The following is a 21,443-nucleotide window of genomic DNA, read 5'->3' as shown; positions in this document are numbered from 1 at the left end:
TTGATGGGTATACATAAAACAACAATATGCCTGAGAAAAACACAGTCGTGTTTTAGGTGGGTATTTTTTGGTGCCGCGAAAGAATGAGGGCTGTCTGATATAAGGGCACATCTCATCTAAGTGTGGAATATATTTTTACTGCTCTGGGAATAGTCACTGTTAACTGAATGCAACAACAAAAAGGGGGAAAAGGAGCATGCAGACCCGAGGGAATCACCAAATCAATTAACAAGTAATTCGGGAACTAATTTCTATATTGCCTCTTAGCACAAAATTGTATCTTTAATTTCTCCGGCAATAAGCATCTCAATGATGGTCCTAACACACACTGACGCTGTAAATGAGTTTACAAGTATCTCTTTTTGATTGGCTGTACAACATTATTTCTTCACAGTTCAATGCTACTGTAGCCAAGTGCTCTGAAATATTTAATTATACTGGTAGCTACCAGTTACCAATTTGCAAGATCCACAGTGAGTACAGTACATTTTAAAGAACTAGTAATCAACTAATTAAAACCACTGTCAATCCCAGATACTCCAATTACAAACAACTGCTTTCGAATACACTTATTCGAGGATTCCTGCATTAAGTCGAAAGGGATCTCGCAGAAGGCCAAGCTGTACCATGGAACGCGGGTGCCACCCACCAAAGACCCCTCAGCGCTGGCGCTATTTGGAAACCGTTTCTGCAGCAGTCCCTGGGTGTAGTCCTGCGCCTGAATTTTTAACATAAACAAAATGTAAGTTATATATTTTTAAGTTAAGTTAGATACTGGGAGCTCGGTGCCACATAAGGCTCTTCAAGGTGAAGGCCACTGGTTTTAGGATAAGTAGACCTGGGTTTGAATCTTATCTTTGCCTCTTCCAGGCTCTAGGAAATCATGCAAGGCGAGCCTCAGCTTTCTCATCTATAAAATGTGCAGAGGAATGAATGCCAGCTAGCCTCACAGGACTGCTGGGAATCAATGAGCCTGCGAGATACATAAACACAAAGGATGGTCATGTTCTCTCTTAGTAACCAGATGCTTTCAAATGTAATGCTTTTTATCTATTCCCTTGCATATTAAAAAACAAATAGATAAAACAGCATGAAGCTTAAGAATTCAACTTAGAAAAAGCTGACCAGTCACAATACAACAAAAATATCTGGGTTGAAACAGTAAACAAACACTATTTGTTATTTCTATTTTTTTGAGAAGTGCACAAGGAATAAGGAAATGGCAGTGTCAGTGGTGGAAAGGGTACTGGAAGAGCAGCTGGAAGGACCTCGGGCACGCTCTTTACCCTTCCCGGGACTCAGTTTCCCTATGTAGAAGATGAAGGTGTTCCAGCTTTAAAAACAGCACGTTTGTTGGGCAATTCACCGTAACTCTGGCACTAGCACGGGGAAAAGCACTCTAGAGCTGGGTGTGGTGGCTCACACCCATAGTCCCAGCTACTCCGAGAGGCTAAGGCAGGAAGTTCGCTTGAAGCCAGGAGCTCGAGACCAGCCTGGGTGACATGGGGAGGTGGGGAAGGAGAGCACTCAGTTATTTGGGCAACAATGGGAAGATGGAGGGGAAAAATAAATCTTAGGGTTAATCTACAGAATTATAGATTACAATTGTTAACATAATATATAATATGTTACATATCATAACATGTTAACATATTACATGAATGTATATATGTATACACATACTATATATAGTTTTTGTTCTCTGAGAGAAATTACTTGGGAAAAACAGGTAAGATTCTGAATAACAGAATTTCCAACCTTCATGAATGAAATTATATGAGACGAAACCCAAAGAACACACGTTGGTTTGTGGCAGTGCCTTTGTGAAGCTTCTTTACCGCAACAGAGGACCACGCCTGGATCACAGCAGCACTTGAACTGCGTCTTTTGCTTGATAAACATATTGGCATGGCCTGAAAGGAAATCAACAGCCATCCATCCATCCTTCCCTTGGATGTGCTGGGTATCTATGGCGTGCCAACCCCTCGGGGTCCACGACCAGGGGCCCCCCTCTTGTTCAGTTCCAGAACTGCCACCCCATTCTCACCATATCTATCTGGGAAGGTCCACTCACACTCACACCCTCAACACTCCCATCTTGGGCTCACTTAGGGCTTCTCCAGTCCCTCTTCACCACTGAGCTTCTTCAGCTTCTCCCCATTCCCAAGCTTCTCCAGTTCCTCCTCACCCTTGGGTTTCTCCAGCTCCTCCTCACCCTTGAGCTTCTTCAGCTTCTCTTCATTTTTGAGCTTCTCCAGCTCCACTTCACCCTTGAGCTTCTCTAATTCTTGAGCTCCTCCAGCTCTTCCTCACCCTTGAGCTTCTCCAGTTCCTCTTCACCCTTGAGTTTCTCCAGCTCCTTGTCACCCTTGAGCTTCCCCTCATTCTTGAGCTTCTCCAGCTCCCCCTCACCCCTGGGCTGCTCTAGCTCCCCCTCACCCCTGGGCTTCTCCAGTTCCTCCTCACCTCTAGGTTTCCCCAGGTCTTAAGTAACCAGTAAGTTTCAAAATCATCCTCATTTACTCCTTCCCTCCAATACAGGAGGAGTGAAAAAGCACTTTAAATTTTATTCAAGATTGTGCACATTTACCAGAAGAAAAGAGTTTTCATGTTATAAAACCTACTTATCATTGAATACAATGTCCAACTTTAAAAATGATCCGCACAGCCTCAAAGTATCTCCCCCAAGACATGCATCCCTATCTTTATCAAATGGAAAAGTAAGAACTCAAGGGAGAAATCCAATAGGTCTCGCCTTGTCCAAATGACCAAGGTCAATGTCCTCAGGAATAAGACAGGTGGCTGTCAGGTGCCTCCGGCAGACAGCACAGGAAGGTGCAAGGCTTCTGTGGTTTTCCTGCCAGAAATGTAGATCTTCTATCCATTCAGGAGATGACATCGGGCAATCCAAATTAAAGGGCTTTCTACAAAGTAACTGATCAATATTCCTAAAATAGTGTCAAGGTCATGGACCGTAAGACAGGAATTTTCTCAGGGTGGAAGTGGCAAAGTAAATAAAGCAATGAAGTGAAAGGAGGGATCCTGGATTGGATCCTGAGATAAAAAAGAGCGTTTCGGTAAAAACTGGTGAAATGTGAAGAAGGCATATAGATAAGTTACTAGTACTTTACCAATACTGATTTCCTGGGTTTTATAGCTGTACTAGTTACATAAAAACGTCCACAGTGGAGGAAGCTAAGTGAAGGGTATATGGGCTCTCTGTATTATTTTTTGCAAATTTCCTTCAAATCTAAAATTACTTCAAAACAAGAAGTTAAAATTTTTAAAGTTCCCTGTTGTCCCAGCTACTTGGGAGGCTGAGGCAGGAGAATGGCGTGAACCCAGGAGGCGGAGCTTGCAGTGAGCCGAGATGGTGCCACTGCACTCCAGCCTGGGTGACAGAGCGAGACTCTATCTCAAAAAAAAAAAAAAAAAAGTAAAGTTCTGCTGTAATCCTAGCCCAATTCACTTGTTACTGTGTTCCTATTCATCCAATTTAACACCACATGTATACATATTTTCATGTTTCAATTATTATAAACAGTTTTATGTTTTATGCTTTCAGTTATCTCTAAAGAGTATTCAAATTGGCCATTTTAATGGCTGTACATCCTGGTACTACTCAGTCAGCAATTACTAATTTAACTTCTTGCTTGTTGAAAATTTGTAGCTCCCAGAATTTTAATATTATAAATAACTGCTATGCACACTGTTTTACACTAAAGGTGTTTTTCCCTTTCTCCTAGTGAATTATTCCCTTGAGGATAAACTTCTACAAGACAGATCACTGGGACAAAGTGCATCAAATTTCTTATGTCCATCGTGTATGACTGTTAGATTACCCTTCAAGAGGGCTAGGTCAAGTTTCAGGACTATAGCAGCGTATTTCCACAACTCTGCTCCTGCTCATTTTTCTTAGAGTAGGATTTTATCGTTCTTTGTTAATGATACATTTTAGTATACAATGATTTCATATTGTCTTAAATCTCCGTTACTTTAGATATGAGCACAGGAAGACCATACACCCATCCAGGGCTATCTGCTTCTCACGGCGCCTCACTGCCTAATCATGACTTGGCACATTACTCACGTCTCCACTAGTATTTCTATGTAGTTGGTGTTTTATATATTTGTATAAAATTAATTTTTATGTACACTAAAAATATAAACATTCTTGTTTTTAACACTAATTACAGTCACAGAGGTTGTGGCTGACAGACTGAACAATACGGTAAAAACCTGCCAATTACAAAAACAGTCCAGTGTTTCTAAAATTTGTGGGTTTAACCTTAAAGAATTCCTTATAAACAAAATTATGTATGTGAAGACATTTATTTGGACAAATTTTCTTCTGTATCAATACTCAAAAGTAGAAAAGTTGTATAAGAAACCAGTTTTCTGAAATTATTTTGGGTCTCTGGCAAAATTTTATTCTTTGCAGATTAAAAAAAAATGTGACCACTTTTGTGTAACCTAAATATACTATCTTATATACATAAAAGTTAAAGAATGTTGACTTAAAAATTATAATGTTCCTGAAAATACAATTTAATGAATACTGCAACTTCTCCAATATAACATATTCTTTTAAACAAACAAAATCTGTTTCGATGAAGAAAAGACATTTTAGCCGGGCACGGTGGCTGTAATCCCAGCACTATGGAAGGCCGAGGCAGGCGGATCACCTGAGGTTGGGAGTTGGACACCAGCCTGAACGACATGGAGAAACCCCATCTCTATTAAAAATACAAAATTAGCTGGGCGTGGTGGTGCATGCCTGTAATCCCAGCTACTCGGGAGGCTGAGGCAAAAGAATCACTTGAACCTGGGAGGCAAAAAGAAAAGAAAAGAAAAGAAAAGCCATTTTACACAATTAACTTATGCTACCTAGTATTACTACCACCAGCAACCTCCCTAACAAATACCCTCCCTGCTGTGTAAACAATGCGGGAGAAAGAACATGTCTCGGAGTGTGCACCATCAGGAAGCACGTGGCAAAGGAGACGTGAAGGATGCACACATGTATCAACAGGGAAGACAGAGAGCAAAAGCCCAAGAACGGACAGGCATCGAAGGACAGAAGAGGAAAGAGAACACACCTCATCCGTTTTCTCAGACCAGAAGGCATCTGACACGGGCCTCATGGATGGCAAGATTTTCACGAGCACAGATTAAAGGGGTGGCACCAACCAAAGTTAAGAGTCATCTGTGTGTGAGGCCAGAAAGGAAAGAAGCCCCAAGTGACTCCACACACCTAGAAAGGGGATCTCAAAGTATGGCTCCTGGATTAGCAGCATCAGCATCACTTGAGAACACAGAAATACAATTTCTTGCCAGGTGCAGCGGCTCATGCCTGCAATCCCAGCACCCAGGGAGGTGGAGGTGGGTGGACTGCCTGAGCTCAGGAGTTTGAGACCAGCCTGGCAACATGGCAAAAACCGGTCTCTATTAAAAGTACAAAAAATTAGCCAGGTATGGTGGTGCACGCTTGTAGTCCCAGCTACTTGGGAGGCTGAGTTATGAGGATCAATTCAACACAGGAGGCAGAGGTTGCAGTGAGCCAAGATCGCACCATTTCACTCTAGCCTGGGCGACAGAGTAGACTCTGCATCCAAAAACAAAAAGAAATACAATTTCCTGATACTCGATTCTGACCTACTCAGGCAACCTCTGGGCCCACAGGGACTCCGATGAACACTGGAGTTCAAGGACCTCATCTGATCTTCATCCAGGTGCCAGACAGCACAGACTCTCTAGGACATGAACTCCTGGACTCAGGTGATCCACTCACCTCGCTGCCTTGCTGGTCCCCCACCAGGAAAGTACACCGTGTACTTGACGCTTGATCTCGCATTGAAAAGACGGCCACGGGCCGGGCCTGGTGGTTTATGCCTGTAATCCCAACACTTTGGGAGGCTGAGGCAGGTGGATCTCCCGAGGTCAGGAGTTCGAGAACAGCCTGACTAACATGGTGAAACCCCGTCTCTACGAAAAATACAAAACTTAGCCAGGCAAGGTGGCTTGTGCCTGTAATCCCAGCTACTCAGGAGGGTGAGGCAGGAGAATTGCTGAAGGTCAGGAGTTCGAGACCAGCCTAACTAACATGGTGAAACCCTGTCTCTACTAAAAGACAAAACGTAGCCGGGCATGGTGGCCCGTGCCTGTAATCCCAGCTACTTGGGAGGCTGAGGCAGGAGAATCGCTTGAACCTGGGAGGCGGAGGTTGCAGTGAGCCGAGATTGTGCCATTGCACTCCAGCCTGGGTGACAGAGCAAGACTCTGTCTCAAAAAAAAAAAAAAAAAAAAAAAGAAAAAGAAAAAAAAGACGGTCATGGTGAGCACAGATGGCATGGTGGGGGCAGGAGGGGGATGCAACAGCACAGGCTTTTCTAGAAAGTTTCAGAGAGGCCTCCTGGGTTTGAATCCCAGCTCTTCCACTCACGGGGAGGTAACATCGGTCTCATACCTTAACATCCCCAAACCTCAAACTTCGTCTAGAACAGAGTAGCAAGTTGTATCTTAGGTTGGTGGAGGATTAAATAAGGTCCTATGATGAAGCATCCAATGTAATGCACAATATGTATTCGGCATATGCCAACATTCTTATTACAAGTCTCACAGAGTAATAATGTGGTTGATTCTGACGAGTTTAAACAGAAAGAAAGGGTAGGGAGTAAATATTGCAGAGAGCAGATTGGACTGAACTAGGAGGACTAGGCTTGGGACGGCCCTAAGATGTTAATAGTATTTTGAAATGTTTCTGTTTTCACCAGTCTGCAAATATTAACTATAGTATTAGGTATTTTATAGACAATGTCTAACTAGGAACATATTTCCCAAACTAACAAACTCTTCTTTTTTTGGCGGGGGACAGAGTCTCACTCTGTCACCCAGGCTGGAGTGTAGTGGTGCGATCTCAGCTCACTGCAACCTCCCTCTCCCGGGTTCAAGCGGCTCTCCTGCCTCAGCCTCCTGAGTAGTTGGAATTACAGGCATGCACCACCATGCCCGGCTAATTTGTGTATTTTTGGTAGAGACAGGGTTTCACCATGTTGGCCAGGCTAGTTTTGAACTCCTGACCTCAAGTGATCTGCCTGCCTCAGCCTCCCAAAGTGCTGGAATTACAGGCATGGGGCACTGCACCCAACCCAAAACTAACAAACTCTTCTATGCCTGCTTTATAATATTTACATTCCTATATATTTAATTATAGCTGTCAGCTTTGGTACCAAGGAAATAGTGTTTTTTGGTTTCAAATCTTGGCCTTCAGTGAGTCAGTTAAAAGTAAATTCTTTTACTTTTAGATGTAGGAAAGGAAAAAGTGTTTTTGCTACTCAAAACTATCTGATAAAAATGTCATTGTCTGATGACTTTCCTGCAAAGTCTCAAAAGAGGACTGTGAAGACTTCTTAAGCTGCCACCTTCTTTAGAACTTGTGGAGCCAAAGGCTCTGGAGTAGGCAACAAGCAGCCCCATGGCATCAAGCGGTGTGTGAGGGAGAACCACAGCGACAGTCTTGGGACAGAGTGGGCTTTCCTGACCACGTCTGGGAAAACGTGTCTGGTGTGACAGCCATGCCAAGTGCCGTTAAGTTCCATGGTTGCTGTTTCTAAACAAAACATGAAACGCTGACGGCCAGTGATTCTCTCTGCCAGGAGAGGTGCTTGTTTGGGTGTCAAATTCTCTACTCACAAAGGACAAAACTCAGCTTGGGAGAAGTCCTGTTCCACAGTCCAAGTTCCTACATGAGGAGAAACTGAGTCTGCTGTCAGGAACTGTTAAATAAATACTGCAGAACTGAAATAAGGCTTTAATGATATAATTTCCTCAGGATTATTGGTCTTGGTAGATATCTTTTTTTTTTTTTCTTTTTGAGACGGAGATCCAAAAAGGAGTCAGTAGTGTGATCTTGGCTCACTGCAACCTCCGTCTCCGGGGTTCAAGTGATTCTCACGCCTCAGCCTCCCAAGTAGCTGGGATTACAGGTGCGCACCACCACATGTGGCTAGTTTTTGCATTTTTAGTAGAGATGAGTTTTTGCTGTGTTGGCCAGGCTGGTCTTGAACTCCTGGACTCAGGTGATCCACTCACCTCGGTCTCCCAAAGTGCTGAGATTAGAGGCGTGAGCCACCACACCCAGCTGGCAGACATCTGTTTCTATGTAGTGTTTGCAAATGGCCAAAGACTGTGGGAAGCAGTCATAGCTACTCGTCATGTGTGTGGATTTTAACCTTTAAGGTGAAAGGCCTCCTAAGTCTGACCTGGGGTCTCTGCACTCCTGCTCTTTCTTTCTTTTCCTTCTTCTCTTCTCTCTTTCTCTTCTTTTTTTTTTTGTGAGACGCAGTCTTGCTCTGTCACCCAGGCTGGAGTGCAGTGGCACGATCTCAGCTCGCTGCAACCTCCGCCTCCTGGGTTCGCGCAATTCTCTTGCCTCAGCCTCCCAAATAGCTGGGACTACAGGTGCCCGCGACCACACCTGGCTAATTTTTTGTATTTTTAGTAGAGACGGGGGTTTCACTGTGTCAGTCAGGATGGCCTCGATCTCCTGACCTTGTGATCCACCCACCTCGGCTTCCCAAAGTGCTGGGATTACAGGCATGGGCCACTGCGCCCAGCTGTATCTTTCAGTAGTGAAGTAAGTATACAGCCATCTTTTATACTTAGGAGAAATTAAAACACAAAGCACCACAGCCACTGTCAAAGCAACCAGTGACACAACTGACGGACAGTGGGCACCTGCTCAATCCACAGGCTTTTCCAGAACATCCCCAGCTGCAGGCCCAACATTTGCCCAAGGCCCTGAGGAGCTGCCTCTGCACGGAAAGGGAGTTTTGGTTTTCAAAACCAGCCTGAAGGAGGTCTCCCACGGACGCGACTGAAAGGCCTTAACAGCTGTAAAATGCACTGCACAGAGTGAGAGCTACGCACCTTGGATAAGGATTCGTTCCAGCAACAGTCTTATTTCAAATGACAATAGTTTACCAAACTTAGAAGAGTTTCAAAGGAAACCCTCAAGTCGGAGTACTTTGAGCCTCGTATGTTTCCTATCTAACGCATGAAGCCTCTTAAGTTTTTCTTTTTTATTCTCAAACATGCTGGTTAGAAATCAAGTGGCCTCACCCTGTATGACCAGGAAGGCCTAAGCTAGGACATTCCAGATGGAAAGAACATGGCAGATGGCCCTTGGCCACACAGAGCTCAGCTCCCATCCCAGCTCTGCTACTACCCAGCTGTGTGTTACAGGATAAAATATGTCCCCCCAAATTTGCACATTGAAGCCCTCAACCCCAGGGGGACTGTATTTTGGAGACGAGGACTTTAAGGGGGTCTATAACGGTAAACGACGTCGTACAGATGGGGCCCTGATTCAACGGGACTGGCATCATTATAAGAAAAAGAGACACCAGGCGTGTGCACATGGAGTCCAGTCCAGGAGGGCACAGCAAGAAGGCAACAGGCTCAAGCCAAGGAGAGGTCTCTCCAGAAACCGGTTCTGCCAGGCCTTGTCTCGGAGAACTGAGAGATCAACTTCTGCTGTTTAAGCCGCCCAGGCTGCAGGACTTCATTACAGCAGCCCTGGGGACTCATGCGCTGTGTGGGGCTGCCCGGCATGCCCCACTGTCTCCCCAAGCCTTAATGTTCCCATATGGGAAAGCGGACCGTGGCACTTCCTAGGTAAGAGGGACGGCAGCAGGAAACTCTAGAACAGGGCACTCGAAAAAGTGGTCAATAAACGCTGGTTACCGCCAATACTCTGGTACATTAGAACCCCCATCATCTCAAACCCTGTGGGGACAGGGTAAGAAGGGGAGGGAGATCCGCTCCGTGTGGCCACAAGTTTCTAAACCCCCACACCACTGCTCCTACAAACAATACGGGGAAATCAACTCCCCTCTGTAGGGCAGCCAGAGTCCTTGGCAAGCAGATGCCCCGGGCCTTTAGGACCCTCCTGCCCACTTCCTCCTGAACCCCTCCATCCGCAGCTCTGCTCTCTGCCTCCCTCCTGTTCTGTCACCACCTACTTGTACGTCCCAGTCCAGTGGGATTGTCCTCATCTCCATTTAGCTGTCCTTTCCTCACCCTCTCCTGTCTAACTCAGTAGAATTCACCATTCCTTGGTGTGACACCCGTCCACTTGCATTGGGGGTCATGGGATGGGATTGTCAGTACATGTCTGAGCTGAGCCCGGACGCTGCAGACACCTTCTGCCTCCTCCGGCCCTAGCAGAGGACCCAGGCCATGTCACACAAGAACCAGAGCACAGTTGTTACTAGTTGATCAAATCTGGTAAGAAATTAATTCCAGAAATAAGTATCTTATTGATTCATCAACACAAAAACAAGTTCTGGCAACATTAACTTTGAGAATCTTTCCTCTACTTGTAGGATAGTTTGTATTTCTGAGTTCATGGGGAATTGAATTTCACCCCCACTGCTCAACTTTTAAAGAAAATAAGCACTATTTTGCTGAAACAAATCACTTAGACATTATCGTGGTGAAATGGGAGGCAGGCAGGGAGGCAGGGAAGTGCTGGGTAGAGAAGGGCAGGCCACCTGGCGAGAGCTCCACCCTTGGGTCTATGTCCACACACCTAGGTAAGGACAGGCACTCCAGTTTTTGCGTCCAAACATTGCATTTTCCGAGACCACCCTGGCCTGCCATGCCCCCTCATCCTGTGCCTATAAAAACCCTGAGACCCTAGTGGGCACACACACAAGCAGCTGGGCATCGACAGAAGCACACCAGCAGAACAACAAATCAACAGACTCTGGAAGGCCACCAATGGCAGAATGATGTGGATGACATGGAATTCAGCTGGGGGCGGTGGGAGGAGAGTCTGGCCACTCAATGGCTGGACTCCAGGGGAAGACCACCTTCCCACTCCATCCCCCTTCTGGCTCCCATCCATCTGCTGAGAGCTACTGCCACCACTCAGTAAAACCTGGCACTCATTCTCCAAGCCACTGTGTGATCCAATTCTTCCAGAACACTAAGGAAAGAATCCTGAGATACAGAAACCCTCTGTCCTTGCAATAAGGCAGAGGGACTAATTGAGCTGACGATCACAGGCCGCCTGTGGACAGTCAAGCCGAAAAGCACACTGTGAAACACGCCCACTGGGGCTTCAGGGGCTGTAAACGCCCAGCCCAAGCCCATGCTGTGGGGTCAGAGCCTACGCTCCCCACAAGCCGCCTGTCTGCCTGCCCCTCTAGGGGTCTGAGCTGCGGAGCACCGAAGAAGTGAGCCCCACCCCATCACACGCCCTGCGAGGCGGATAAAGGAACTTTTCCTGTTTCACCAGCTCCTGGAGAATGGACACACAGAGGACACACTGAGTCTTAAAAGTACCTTCTGTTCTCGGAAGTACCATTCTGCTGGCATGGCAGCTGGTAGTGTATGAAGCACCTTGGCCTGCACTACTTCCCATCACCCTCACGCAGCCCTCACGACCAAGGGAAGTATTCTTTTCCACTGCTTTGCAGATTTGTGTATAAACGATGGGTTTTGTGTTTTGGCTAAAGTAATTCCAATAAACATTCTGTGCATCTTGTGAGGAACATATTGTCACCCACCACTGTTGCCAAAAGGGCGGGGATGTAGGGGAGGGTGTGCCCGATATGCTCAAAGACGGATGACTGTCATTTCACGTGTAGGCCCCCAGATATTCCGGACTGTTCTGGCAATGACAATATGAGATTTGAGGAGTCAAAGTAAAAGCACTGATACACCTGCCTGGCCACTAAATTAATCATCGCAACTGGGCCGGGTCTGTTGTGAACCAGGCTGAATATGACTCTCAGGGAGTTGTTCACCCAAGTGAGGTCAATTAGCTCGCAGGGCACGGCAAGTTCACCCCGTAAATTATCTGCTTCTGGGGAGCACAACGGGCCCCGATGCCCAGGCAGGGCTGATTTGCCACGTGGGTGGGCATCGTACGCTCGGTGAGCCTCTCGCTCACCTTGTTTCCTCAGTGGTCGGGCTTAATGAACGTGAGCCGTCCTCCTGTAAACCCCTGTCTACGCAGAGAGGCCGCAGGCCTGCGAGCTCCTCTCTCCACAGCCCTGAAGGAAGGGCGCTGCCATTCCTCGCCATCTCCTCCGATCTCTACCAAGTTTCAGCGAGGTCTGCACATTTGTTTCCTCCATGAAAGCAGCACGCGACGGCGAGGCAGTCAACCAACTCGCTGTGACCAGCGTCAAAGTTTCAGGAGCTGTTCACGCGGGCGTCATTAGGCTGCTTTCATTCTGCCCACGCCACACAATACACCCCTCGTGTTGATCCCAGGTACCAGACAACACAGGTCGGTGGCCTGCGGCAGGCTGGACGAGGGGATTAACTCCAGAGGTTCCTTTCACTTAATTGACAATTGCCTCTTTCTACTCAACTGAGAATCAAAAACACGCACGGCTTCAAAACAGTTCACAGGCCTGATGGCGGGTGCGGCGGGCTTGCCCCGGGCAGGCCGGCTCTTCCTCTGACAGCTTGGGAAGGCTTTTCCCGCGGCTTCAGATGGCTGCTGGAAAATGACTGCTCTCACAGCTGACTCCCTGGAGGTGGCCATGACATCAGGGTTCAAGGTCAAAATGAAGACTTAACAAAAAAAAGTTTTGAGGAATGTTGTTTCTTTGGTGTCTCCACCGAGCATCACAAAAGGGAGCCTGCCGGATAGGAGGGTCCCCCTTAGCGCCCTGCAGCCCCGAGAACTGAGAAACAGCACCTTGGCGGGCATCGCAGAGGAAGGACCAGAGCGGGTGGCCTGCAAGAAAAGGACCCCCAGCACGTGACCACCGCGGCCATCCGGGCTGTCGCCTCCCGACGCACATCTCTCTGCCTACCTTTCTTTGAGGCAAGCAGAGACCTGGTTCTCTCAAAACAGCCAGTTGATCAAATAAACACAAAACTTCTGAAAGTCGCAGGCAGTGTTCTTCCCGTGAATCTCTAAGGGCTCTCTGGGAGTCCTGCTAGCACTTAAATCCTTAAACACAAAACCGCGAGCGCGAGACACCCTGGCCGAAGCTGAGCCAGGCCAGGGGCGGCCCCTCTGAGGGGTCTGCGTGACAGGGAGGGGTCGTCCCCATGGCCTGAGACACAGAGCATGCCCCGCACACTTTCTGTATTTCTCATTCCTGACTAACCCTAGGAACGCCAATCCTCTGAGGGTCCAACCACCAACCAGGGACGGGGATAATGGCTACATACAGGTGGCCTGTCTGAAGCAGCAAGAAAAGACCCCCAAATGGAAGCAGGATAAGGCAAAGATGGCATCTTCCATTCTGTTTCATTCTGAAACCTCATGAGACAACACAGTCTCAAAAAATGTCACGAGGAGGTTCTGCGTGTCCCCACCACATAAAAATAGTATGTTTTCAATTGTGTAAGTATGATGAAATAAACTAAGCACGATTTTCAAACAATTCAAATCCTTCTAGTGTACGCTACCCAAGGACAAGGCAAGTCTTGAACGGTTTCTGCAGCCTGGACATCAGGGGCAGGAGGGGATGGCCAGGTTCTCTGGCCAGGGCTCTGCGAAGGGCAGGGAGGAGGCCAAGGCGTACGGCTGTGTATCTGTACTCAAATATAGAGATTAAAAAATGCTAAAGAGAAAGAAAGAAAGGAGAGCACACAGCTGCCGTCCCCCAAACAGACCTCCCATCTGCCACCCACGATTTGCATGTCACCTTCTCCGGGCTCATTTGTACTTCATTAACTGCCATTGACTTAACAAGATTTATGCAAATGGCACCATAGGAGCTCCCTAACTCCCACTGCAATCAAGTGATTATGTATGTACAACTCTCCACAGCAATGAAAAATTAATACGTGACAAGCCCACTCGCCGCTGAGCCGGGCCTCTGGCTTTTATTTTTCTTGCTTTGCTTTTTAATTTTTACTCCAATAGACCTTATCTTCTTAGTTAAAAAAAAAAAAAAAAAAAAGAAAGAAACCGAACTCTTTGAACCAATCTCTTCCAAGACCCCAGAAAGGACACAAAAGGAGAAGTAGACCGAGGTCCACAAGAAATGAAGTTATAGTCCAGAAAATAAGTTATATTCTTGATGGGGAAGCTGTAATTGGGAGAAAGAAGAGATAATGTCATTGACCATCATGATTCGGCGAACTCCCACACCGAGGTCGGGGGCGCCTTGGTGCTCACGGTGAACGAGATATCACATGGAAGTGGAAGGGGGTTAACATAAGCCACTGCAACATGTACAATCTGCAAACTCAGAGGTTAGGTTGCAAAGAGTGTTGAAGGCTGCCTTGCCTGGGTCCTAAACCATCCGTTACAAGACTCCTGTTGGGGGAACGAAGAGTCTGCAACAGCAACTCCACGCAGGTTGCTGAGGTTCTAAAACGATTCCTCTGCCATTAGGCAAAGGTCCATCAGCTGGTGTGTGAGGCTTTGATCACGCAGACCTGAGTCTTCCGCATGGGCTGAGCACTAAGACCCAGTCCTCTGCAGCTGGTGACAAGAGCAGAGAACACGTTTGCGGCAAACACGGTAAGGAGGGGAAAGGAAAGATGCCTCCCACCCGGAGAACGGCTGAGCACGGCTGGGTTATCCCCGGAGAAACATGTTGCTGCAGTCAGTCTCGGAAGTTTCTTTCTACAGTCATAAGATACTTTCGTCGCAGGTTGTGGTTCACTTACTTAATTTAAAACATGTAACGTTGCTTCCTAAGCTTTCTGAAGGCTTTTCACCGATGGGCAGTGGAAAGAGCACGGGCATGGGGGCAGAGAGACCTGGTCCGCATCCTTGCACCTACTTCCTGGCTGCCTGGTATAGGGTCCTCCCCATCTCTGTGTTTAAAATAAGGACAACACAGCTACCACAACTGTGGCAATGTCGAGGATTAAACAGGATCCTGAATGAACAGTACTTACATAATAAGCACTCATTTAATTGTTCATTTATTCAACAAATAATTCGGTTGAGTTTCTAGAATATGGCCATCAGGCTCCATCCCCTGCAATCCTCTCATTTCATTTCCACACTGAAGTCATCACACCAGGAGGGTCAGGAATTCGAGGCTACCTGGAGTGATCTATGTTCCTTTAGAAACAAGGGCACACACAGGGATGTGAGATAAATCGATACAACCGTCTGCAAATCCACATCAATCCGCCCGATGCATAGAGAGGCTCTGACAAGGGTGCCCTGAACATGACTAATTCAAAAATCCAGTATTGCTAACATTTAAAAATTCTCTGTGGAACCTCCACATCCAACTGCTTCAAGGGCTTCAGACATCATCCAGTTCCCCATTTTACAGATGTGGCACCTGAGGCCTGGAGAGCCAGCCACAGGGGGACTCTGCTGGGCCAGGTGTGGATCTGAGGAGGGAGCTGTCTATGGCTACAAGAGGGGGACAATTAGGAGGGACAAGGAGCTCCCTGTGCCCAGGAGTCACCGGGAAATCAGACCATGATTTAGATTTCAACGAGATTACTTTGAACATTCACAATCGAAAGGCTTCCAAGGACTGGATAATACTCATTTTACGCTTGATGGTCAACTCCAATCTGCACACAGATTGAAAAGCTAGCCTGCAAAGCTAGCCCCCTCCACAGATGAGCAGGGTACAAATTGAATGAAGGTTCCAATTATTCTGGGGGCCCGCCTGGCTCGCACAGAGGGACTCCTGCCAGGCTGGTGAGCACTCCCACCCAAATCAACCACAGACAGGTATTAAGAAAACAGTCTTTTATTTAGTTTTAATATTCCCCAAAGTAAATGTCCTGGCACCAGTTTATAAAAAAGAAAATAAAATGTTAAATGATTTTTATAATTCCAGTTGAAAAAGGGATCAATGGCATAAAAATTACACATTAATGTCAGCTTACGCAGAGTTAGGTTATAAATAAATGCACCAAGAAAGAATAAACAACTATGTGCACGGACCTCTAAAGTGAAGGACCTTTTTTATAGTGAAAACACCACCCACCATCAAAGTGGGAAGTTCTGTTGTTGTTGTCTTTGAATATATGGAGGGAAGAGAACCTCTCCTAAAGGTGCCCCGGGCCAATCCATACATGTGCGGCCCAGTAGATGAACGTGTGTCTTACACAGATGCATGAGGGCCTTGGTGATGACCTGCAGGCCTCCTCCTTCTCTGCCTGGCAAAGACATGTCCTGTGAGCCAGGAAGGAGAAAGCTTGATCCCGGGCAGGGTCAGTTACACTGCGGGCAGAGCTGTGGTCTTTGCAGTAGTTCCTGGGCATCTTGGGAAACTCTGTGGAGTCCCTCCTCTGGTCTCACCTAAGATGTTGTGGTCCTATTTAACCCCTTCCTCTCCCACATCTTCACGCTGACACTGCCTGGTCCGTCTCTAAGGCTGTGTTCCTATTTGCTTCAAATGCACGAACCCTACATGACCAGAATAATCCTACTCCATGTGTGGAACGAGTGTCCCCTTGTTAAGGGCAGCCAGTGCCTACACAGTTCCTAAGGGATTAGGGACGCCGTGTAGGTACCCGCAGGAGAGAGGACAGCAAAGCAGTGAGCTGGACCAGAGGTGCACACCGGTCACAAGCCCTGTGCCTGAGAGGCGGAGCCCTTCTCCTGCCCACAGAGGCTTTTGCTCAAGAAGGATGCACTCCAAATCAACTGGCTTTCTTTAACAAACCAGAAGATGCCATTTCCAGAAGCCACGGCGTGGGGTTGAACTCTATTTTTATTCTCCATGGAAATCGAACCACAATCTACGTCACACGTGGACTCCAGGGTTTTTTTTTTTTTCTTATTGGAGACATAAAATGATTTAGAATCTGGTTCTGGGCTAACGAAATCCTGTTCCAGGCTAGCAACACAGGCCAAAACAAATGGTTGAATTCAAGTCCTGTTGTGTAATGAGGAAGTTTAATTAAGGCCCCACATTACAGCTGTAAATGTTCCTTTATATAATAAGGTCTAAATGAAACCGAACCTAATCAAAGTTACAATTCCTTCATTAGCAAATTACAAACAAGAGCGCACAGCTGACACACCGGCTATGATTATCACAACTAATTGCCTCGTTGTTACAAACCAGCCTGAAACAGTGTTCAGATGTCCGTCTGTGAGAGCAAATTAGGGCCACGTCGGGCTGTTCCTGTGATCACAAGGGGCTCTTGTAGGCGATCTGAGTTACCCCTGTTGCCTGGCGGCCCGCGGCCCAATCAAAGCCGCGCTACAAAGGCAGCCTTTGAAGGCTCTCAGCCTGGAAACGCACTCCATATGCAGGCGGGCAGCCCGCACTTCATTAGGTCTGTTGTCTCCGTTCCCTCTTCTCATTCTAATGATCCCATTTGAATACACACAGGAACTCTGCTAATTGATGTCAAGTGACAGACTTCTACATTCATCAACAGAGCACAGCAGACAGACCTTGGCGCGCGAGCCAGCATCATCTCCGGGAAGACCTGAGGTGTGTCTCCGGCGACAGGGAAGGAAGGATGGGGACGCTGCTCACCTGTTTAATTGGGATGGCTCGGCCGCTCCCGATGCTGTCCGCACGACTCTCCAGGCCTTTCTTCTCTTTGTCTGGGTCGCTCCCTTTCCGAGACTGCAAAGCAAAAGGAAAGTTGGCATCTGGGTAAGGGCTGCAGTTCACAGACGGGGCTCTGCCCCTGTTTGCAGAATTCCTGCCAATACACATTTAGAAAACACGCGTGATCTATGTGTGCGCACAGACACGTCCGACCAGCAGACCGCTCAGCAGTTCATCTCCACTGACTCATCATTTTTAAAGAGAACCGTCTAAACTTTCCCACTGACTTTTCTACCACAAAATTATCTTTTAATTCTTTTTTAAAAAGTTCAAAATTCAATTACTACAAACCAATGGGCCATAGAGGAAAGTAACGCCCAATAGAAAAACGCATTCGAAAGCTGCAGTTCACATAGCCGAGGAAAAAAGGGGCTGCTCAATGTTCATTTGGAAAATCCACTACATAAACATACATATTTAACTCATGTTTGAATGATTTTAAAATTCTATTAACTAGTCAGCTGTGCAATTTAACGGCACACCCTTGATTAGTATCAAGGTGCTGTTAACATTTTCCTTGTATTGCTTCTGGGTGGGTGGAAAATGGCAAATTCGAAGTTAAGCTAATGGACAAAACCACAAAAAATAACGAAGGGAAAAGAAAACCCGTGAAAATCGCCTTTGGACAAAAGGTCAGTATTTGGGAAATAATGAACAGCTTTGTTTGACGAGGTCCTGAGTCAATTATCTCCGATGCGCTGCGGACAACGAGTGACGGGCGCCGGGTGGGAAGGGTGGTGACCTTTAACCCAGGGAAGCCCCAGCCAAAAGCACACCTTGACTTGGGTAAAACTGAAGGAGCTCCATCGTCTCAGCCTCCTCTCTCGATGGCATGAGGAAGTGTGAGCACAATGATTTTCTGACAGATTTATTTTATTATGAGAGAAAGATCGGAGACTCGTCCTCCTTAATAACTGTGCTGACAAGTGACAACTTCACTCCATTACTTTTCAATGGGAACATTACTCACGCAATATTGAAAATGGAGAAACATTTTCATGTGCTTTTCAAATCTGAGATGATATATGAAATGAACAGACTTTGTGGTGTCCACTGCTACAATGAAAAGCTAATGGAATCCAGGTTCAAAGGGATGTGAGATGGAACAGCTGATTTAAAAAATATACATATTAAAAGGGGCAATGTCACGGGTCATAATAAAAACAAGGGCTGATGGGACACATTTAGGATTCTAGAAGAGGCTGCTACCAAATTAAGGAGGAGGACAAGGAGAACAGTTCCCATGATGGAAACTCAGATCCAGCACTTCAAAGTGTGCTACTCTCCTGTGCAGCTGTGCTCATTAGGAAACACGCTTCGCAGACGGTGATAAGAGCTGATGTTTACTGAACACCTACTACGTGCCAAGCACTGTGCACTTGTTTCCCTTAGGATGGTGGATGCCTAGAATGAGATGACAGGGAATAAATCAAGTAACAAACACAAAGTTGCAGAAGAATATAAAACGTAAGGTTAACCCTTTGGGCTAGAAGGAAAAGAGAGAGATTTATCAGTTCCTTGTCAAGAGCTCATTTTTCTCTTTAATTAATTAATAATGTATAGTAAGAGCTACACAATAGCCTTAAATTCTTTTCTCCACGTCTCAATTGATGAGAAGAGCTGGCTCCTGACGTTCCTACTTTTAAAATAAATTTCAAAGCACACAGTGATAACACTAAAAAAAAAACCATTTTTTAATTAACAAAGAATATTTAGAGTACTTTGGGAATTTTACAAATTCTAAATTTCTAAATTTGGAAATCCATCTTCATTATTCTCTATTAACCAGAATAATTAACAAAACAAACATTAAAAAAATTAACATCTTCCTCAAGGCAGCACATCTGTCCCCCCAGCCACTCCATTCTCAGAAGAGAATTTCAGATTCCACTTGAAATGGGAAGAAACAGCTCACTGCCCTGCTGCAAACACCTTAGAACACGAACTGTGAGCAACGCAACTCAGCATCTGATCACACACTGAGATAAAAGAGACTGAAACTTCAGTAAGACTTCATTGCAAAAATAAAACAAAAATTTCCTGACAACTTGAACAATTGGCTGGAGACAGTCAAAACACTAAAATTTCCAGGAAAGAACAGTGGCAAGCTGTGAGGCAAAAGAGTTTGCTGTACCTCAGCCTCACAATCACTTTGTCTACATCCGGCTGTATCCATAAAATTGAAATCCGACAACCAGACTAAATCAAATCCAACGGACAGAGACACCCCAGCATATACAAATTCCCAGTAAGGTTTCCTTTCTCTGCCAACTTGGGAGACTTCATCACTAATGGCACATCCTTCTGTGATGCTGGAATGGCTCCGAGGAATCATCAGACACAAGGCAGCCCTCAGCACCCACGGTGTCTGCCAGGAGTGACCCTGCCCTGCATACAGCCTGCTGCACACTGCCAGAAATGTAACAACAGCAGATCACACCCATCCCAGAAGGGTTGCAGATTTAAAGTCAACGCACAGCAAGCCACCATAGTAACTGCTTCGCCTCCAACAAACACTCAATGCAGAGGAAAGAAAGGTTAAGGTAATCCAATTATCACCTGCTTCTTTACAAAAATGTTTAACTTCCCGACGTGGTGAGAGAAGCCATGAAGGACACCCCCATCAACTAACTACCTGCCTACAGGAACAAGGGCATCATTGCCAAGAGCCCTCTGTATCAAACAGAAACCGCTTTCCCCCTTTCAACCAGCGGCTAAGTCAACGGCTGCTGGAACACACTATGGGAGGTACCCAGGAGCTCCTCTGCAAAAACAAATAAATGCCATTCAAACAGTTCTGTTCACACTATGAATTTTTCTGCCTTATTTTTTTATGGCAAGTTTCTGAGTTGGGCAATGTATATTCACAATCTTTGCGTCCTGGGTACGCTTGGCTCTGTTTAATGGTATCAGCATTATACGGTAAGCTTTTAAAAAACATCACATAAATGACATCGTTATAATAAAGCTTGAAAATGGACAAAGCCATGCAATGTATAATTTCAGGACTCAAACTAGAGCAAGTTGACAGCATGGACACAGATAATATAGACCAAATTCAGGTTAATGCTGATCCCTGGGCAGACAGGCAGGAGAAATGCGTTCTGGAGGCACATGGAAGGAGCTGCAACTTATACTTAGGATTTGCTTATTTCTTGCAGTAGCAGCGTGGCAGAAAAGGGCTTGTATTTGATGAAGTGTGTGGTGAGTACACATATGCTTTTTATTTCTGTATGTCTGAAAAATTTTTCTAACAAAACATTTTAACTACATTTAAACTAGGGCTGCTAAACTAAATTAATTGCTCTAAGAACCCATATTACCAAACTAGGGATTAACTGGAGACAGTCTTTTAATGCTTTTTTCCCCAAAGAAATGAATGAAATAAAATATAACTTAGTGTTTGATTAGTAAAGTATAATTCCTACTGTAAATGTAACATATAATTTGGACTATTACAGAGATTTTGTTTGTACTCTTTTGTAAAAAAGTGTCATTTTTGTTTAAAAATTGTATATGAATATATGCAAACGAACATCTGGGAGCACAAAATGTTAGCCCAGAGCAGTACATTACAGTCTACTTTATAAAATGTATAAGAATGGTATCGGAAAAAATGATGCGTGTACTACTTAATTAACTATGGCCTCTTTATGATGTTCTAATAAATACGGTGGATAGTGCCCCTCCAGCTGGGTGTTACAATCCCAGTGTGCACAAATTTTTATTCACTAAGATTGTCTGTATACCATGCATCTGTCCTCCGACTAGACACTTCCAAATACACACACATTTCGACAGTTTATGCCTATAATCACCAACAACTGCCAGGGATGAAGAGTCTATCAAATTTTACATATTTAAAAACAGAAGAAAACTGGTCATGCTAAAAATTTAATTACTTAATTGCTA

General features: G+C 45.7%; 1 protein-coding gene across 2 annotated transcripts in view; it reads right to left on the bottom strand.

The window, feature by feature from the left end:
* AGAP1 (ArfGAP with GTPase domain, ankyrin repeat and PH domain 1) overlaps positions 1 to 21,443 on the bottom strand; it is a 650,920-nt gene that overhangs the window by 327,233 nt on the left and 302,244 nt on the right. For both annotated transcript variants that reach the window (XM_011980281.1, XM_011980282.1), the window contains exon 9: positions 17,454 to 17,546. In XM_011980281.1, the coding sequence (XP_011835671.1) occupies positions 17,454 to 17,546 (93 nt within the window). The remainder of the gene's footprint in view (positions 1 to 17,453; positions 17,547 to 21,443) is intronic.

The sequence above is a fragment of the Mandrillus leucophaeus genome, unplaced genomic scaffold, assembly GCF_000951045.1.
Source record: "Mandrillus leucophaeus isolate KB7577 unplaced genomic scaffold, Mleu.le_1.0 Scaffold21, whole genome shotgun sequence".
Lineage (NCBI taxonomy): Eukaryota > Metazoa > Chordata > Mammalia > Primates > Cercopithecidae > Mandrillus > Mandrillus leucophaeus.
This window is presented reverse-complemented; position numbering and strand designations above follow the sequence as displayed.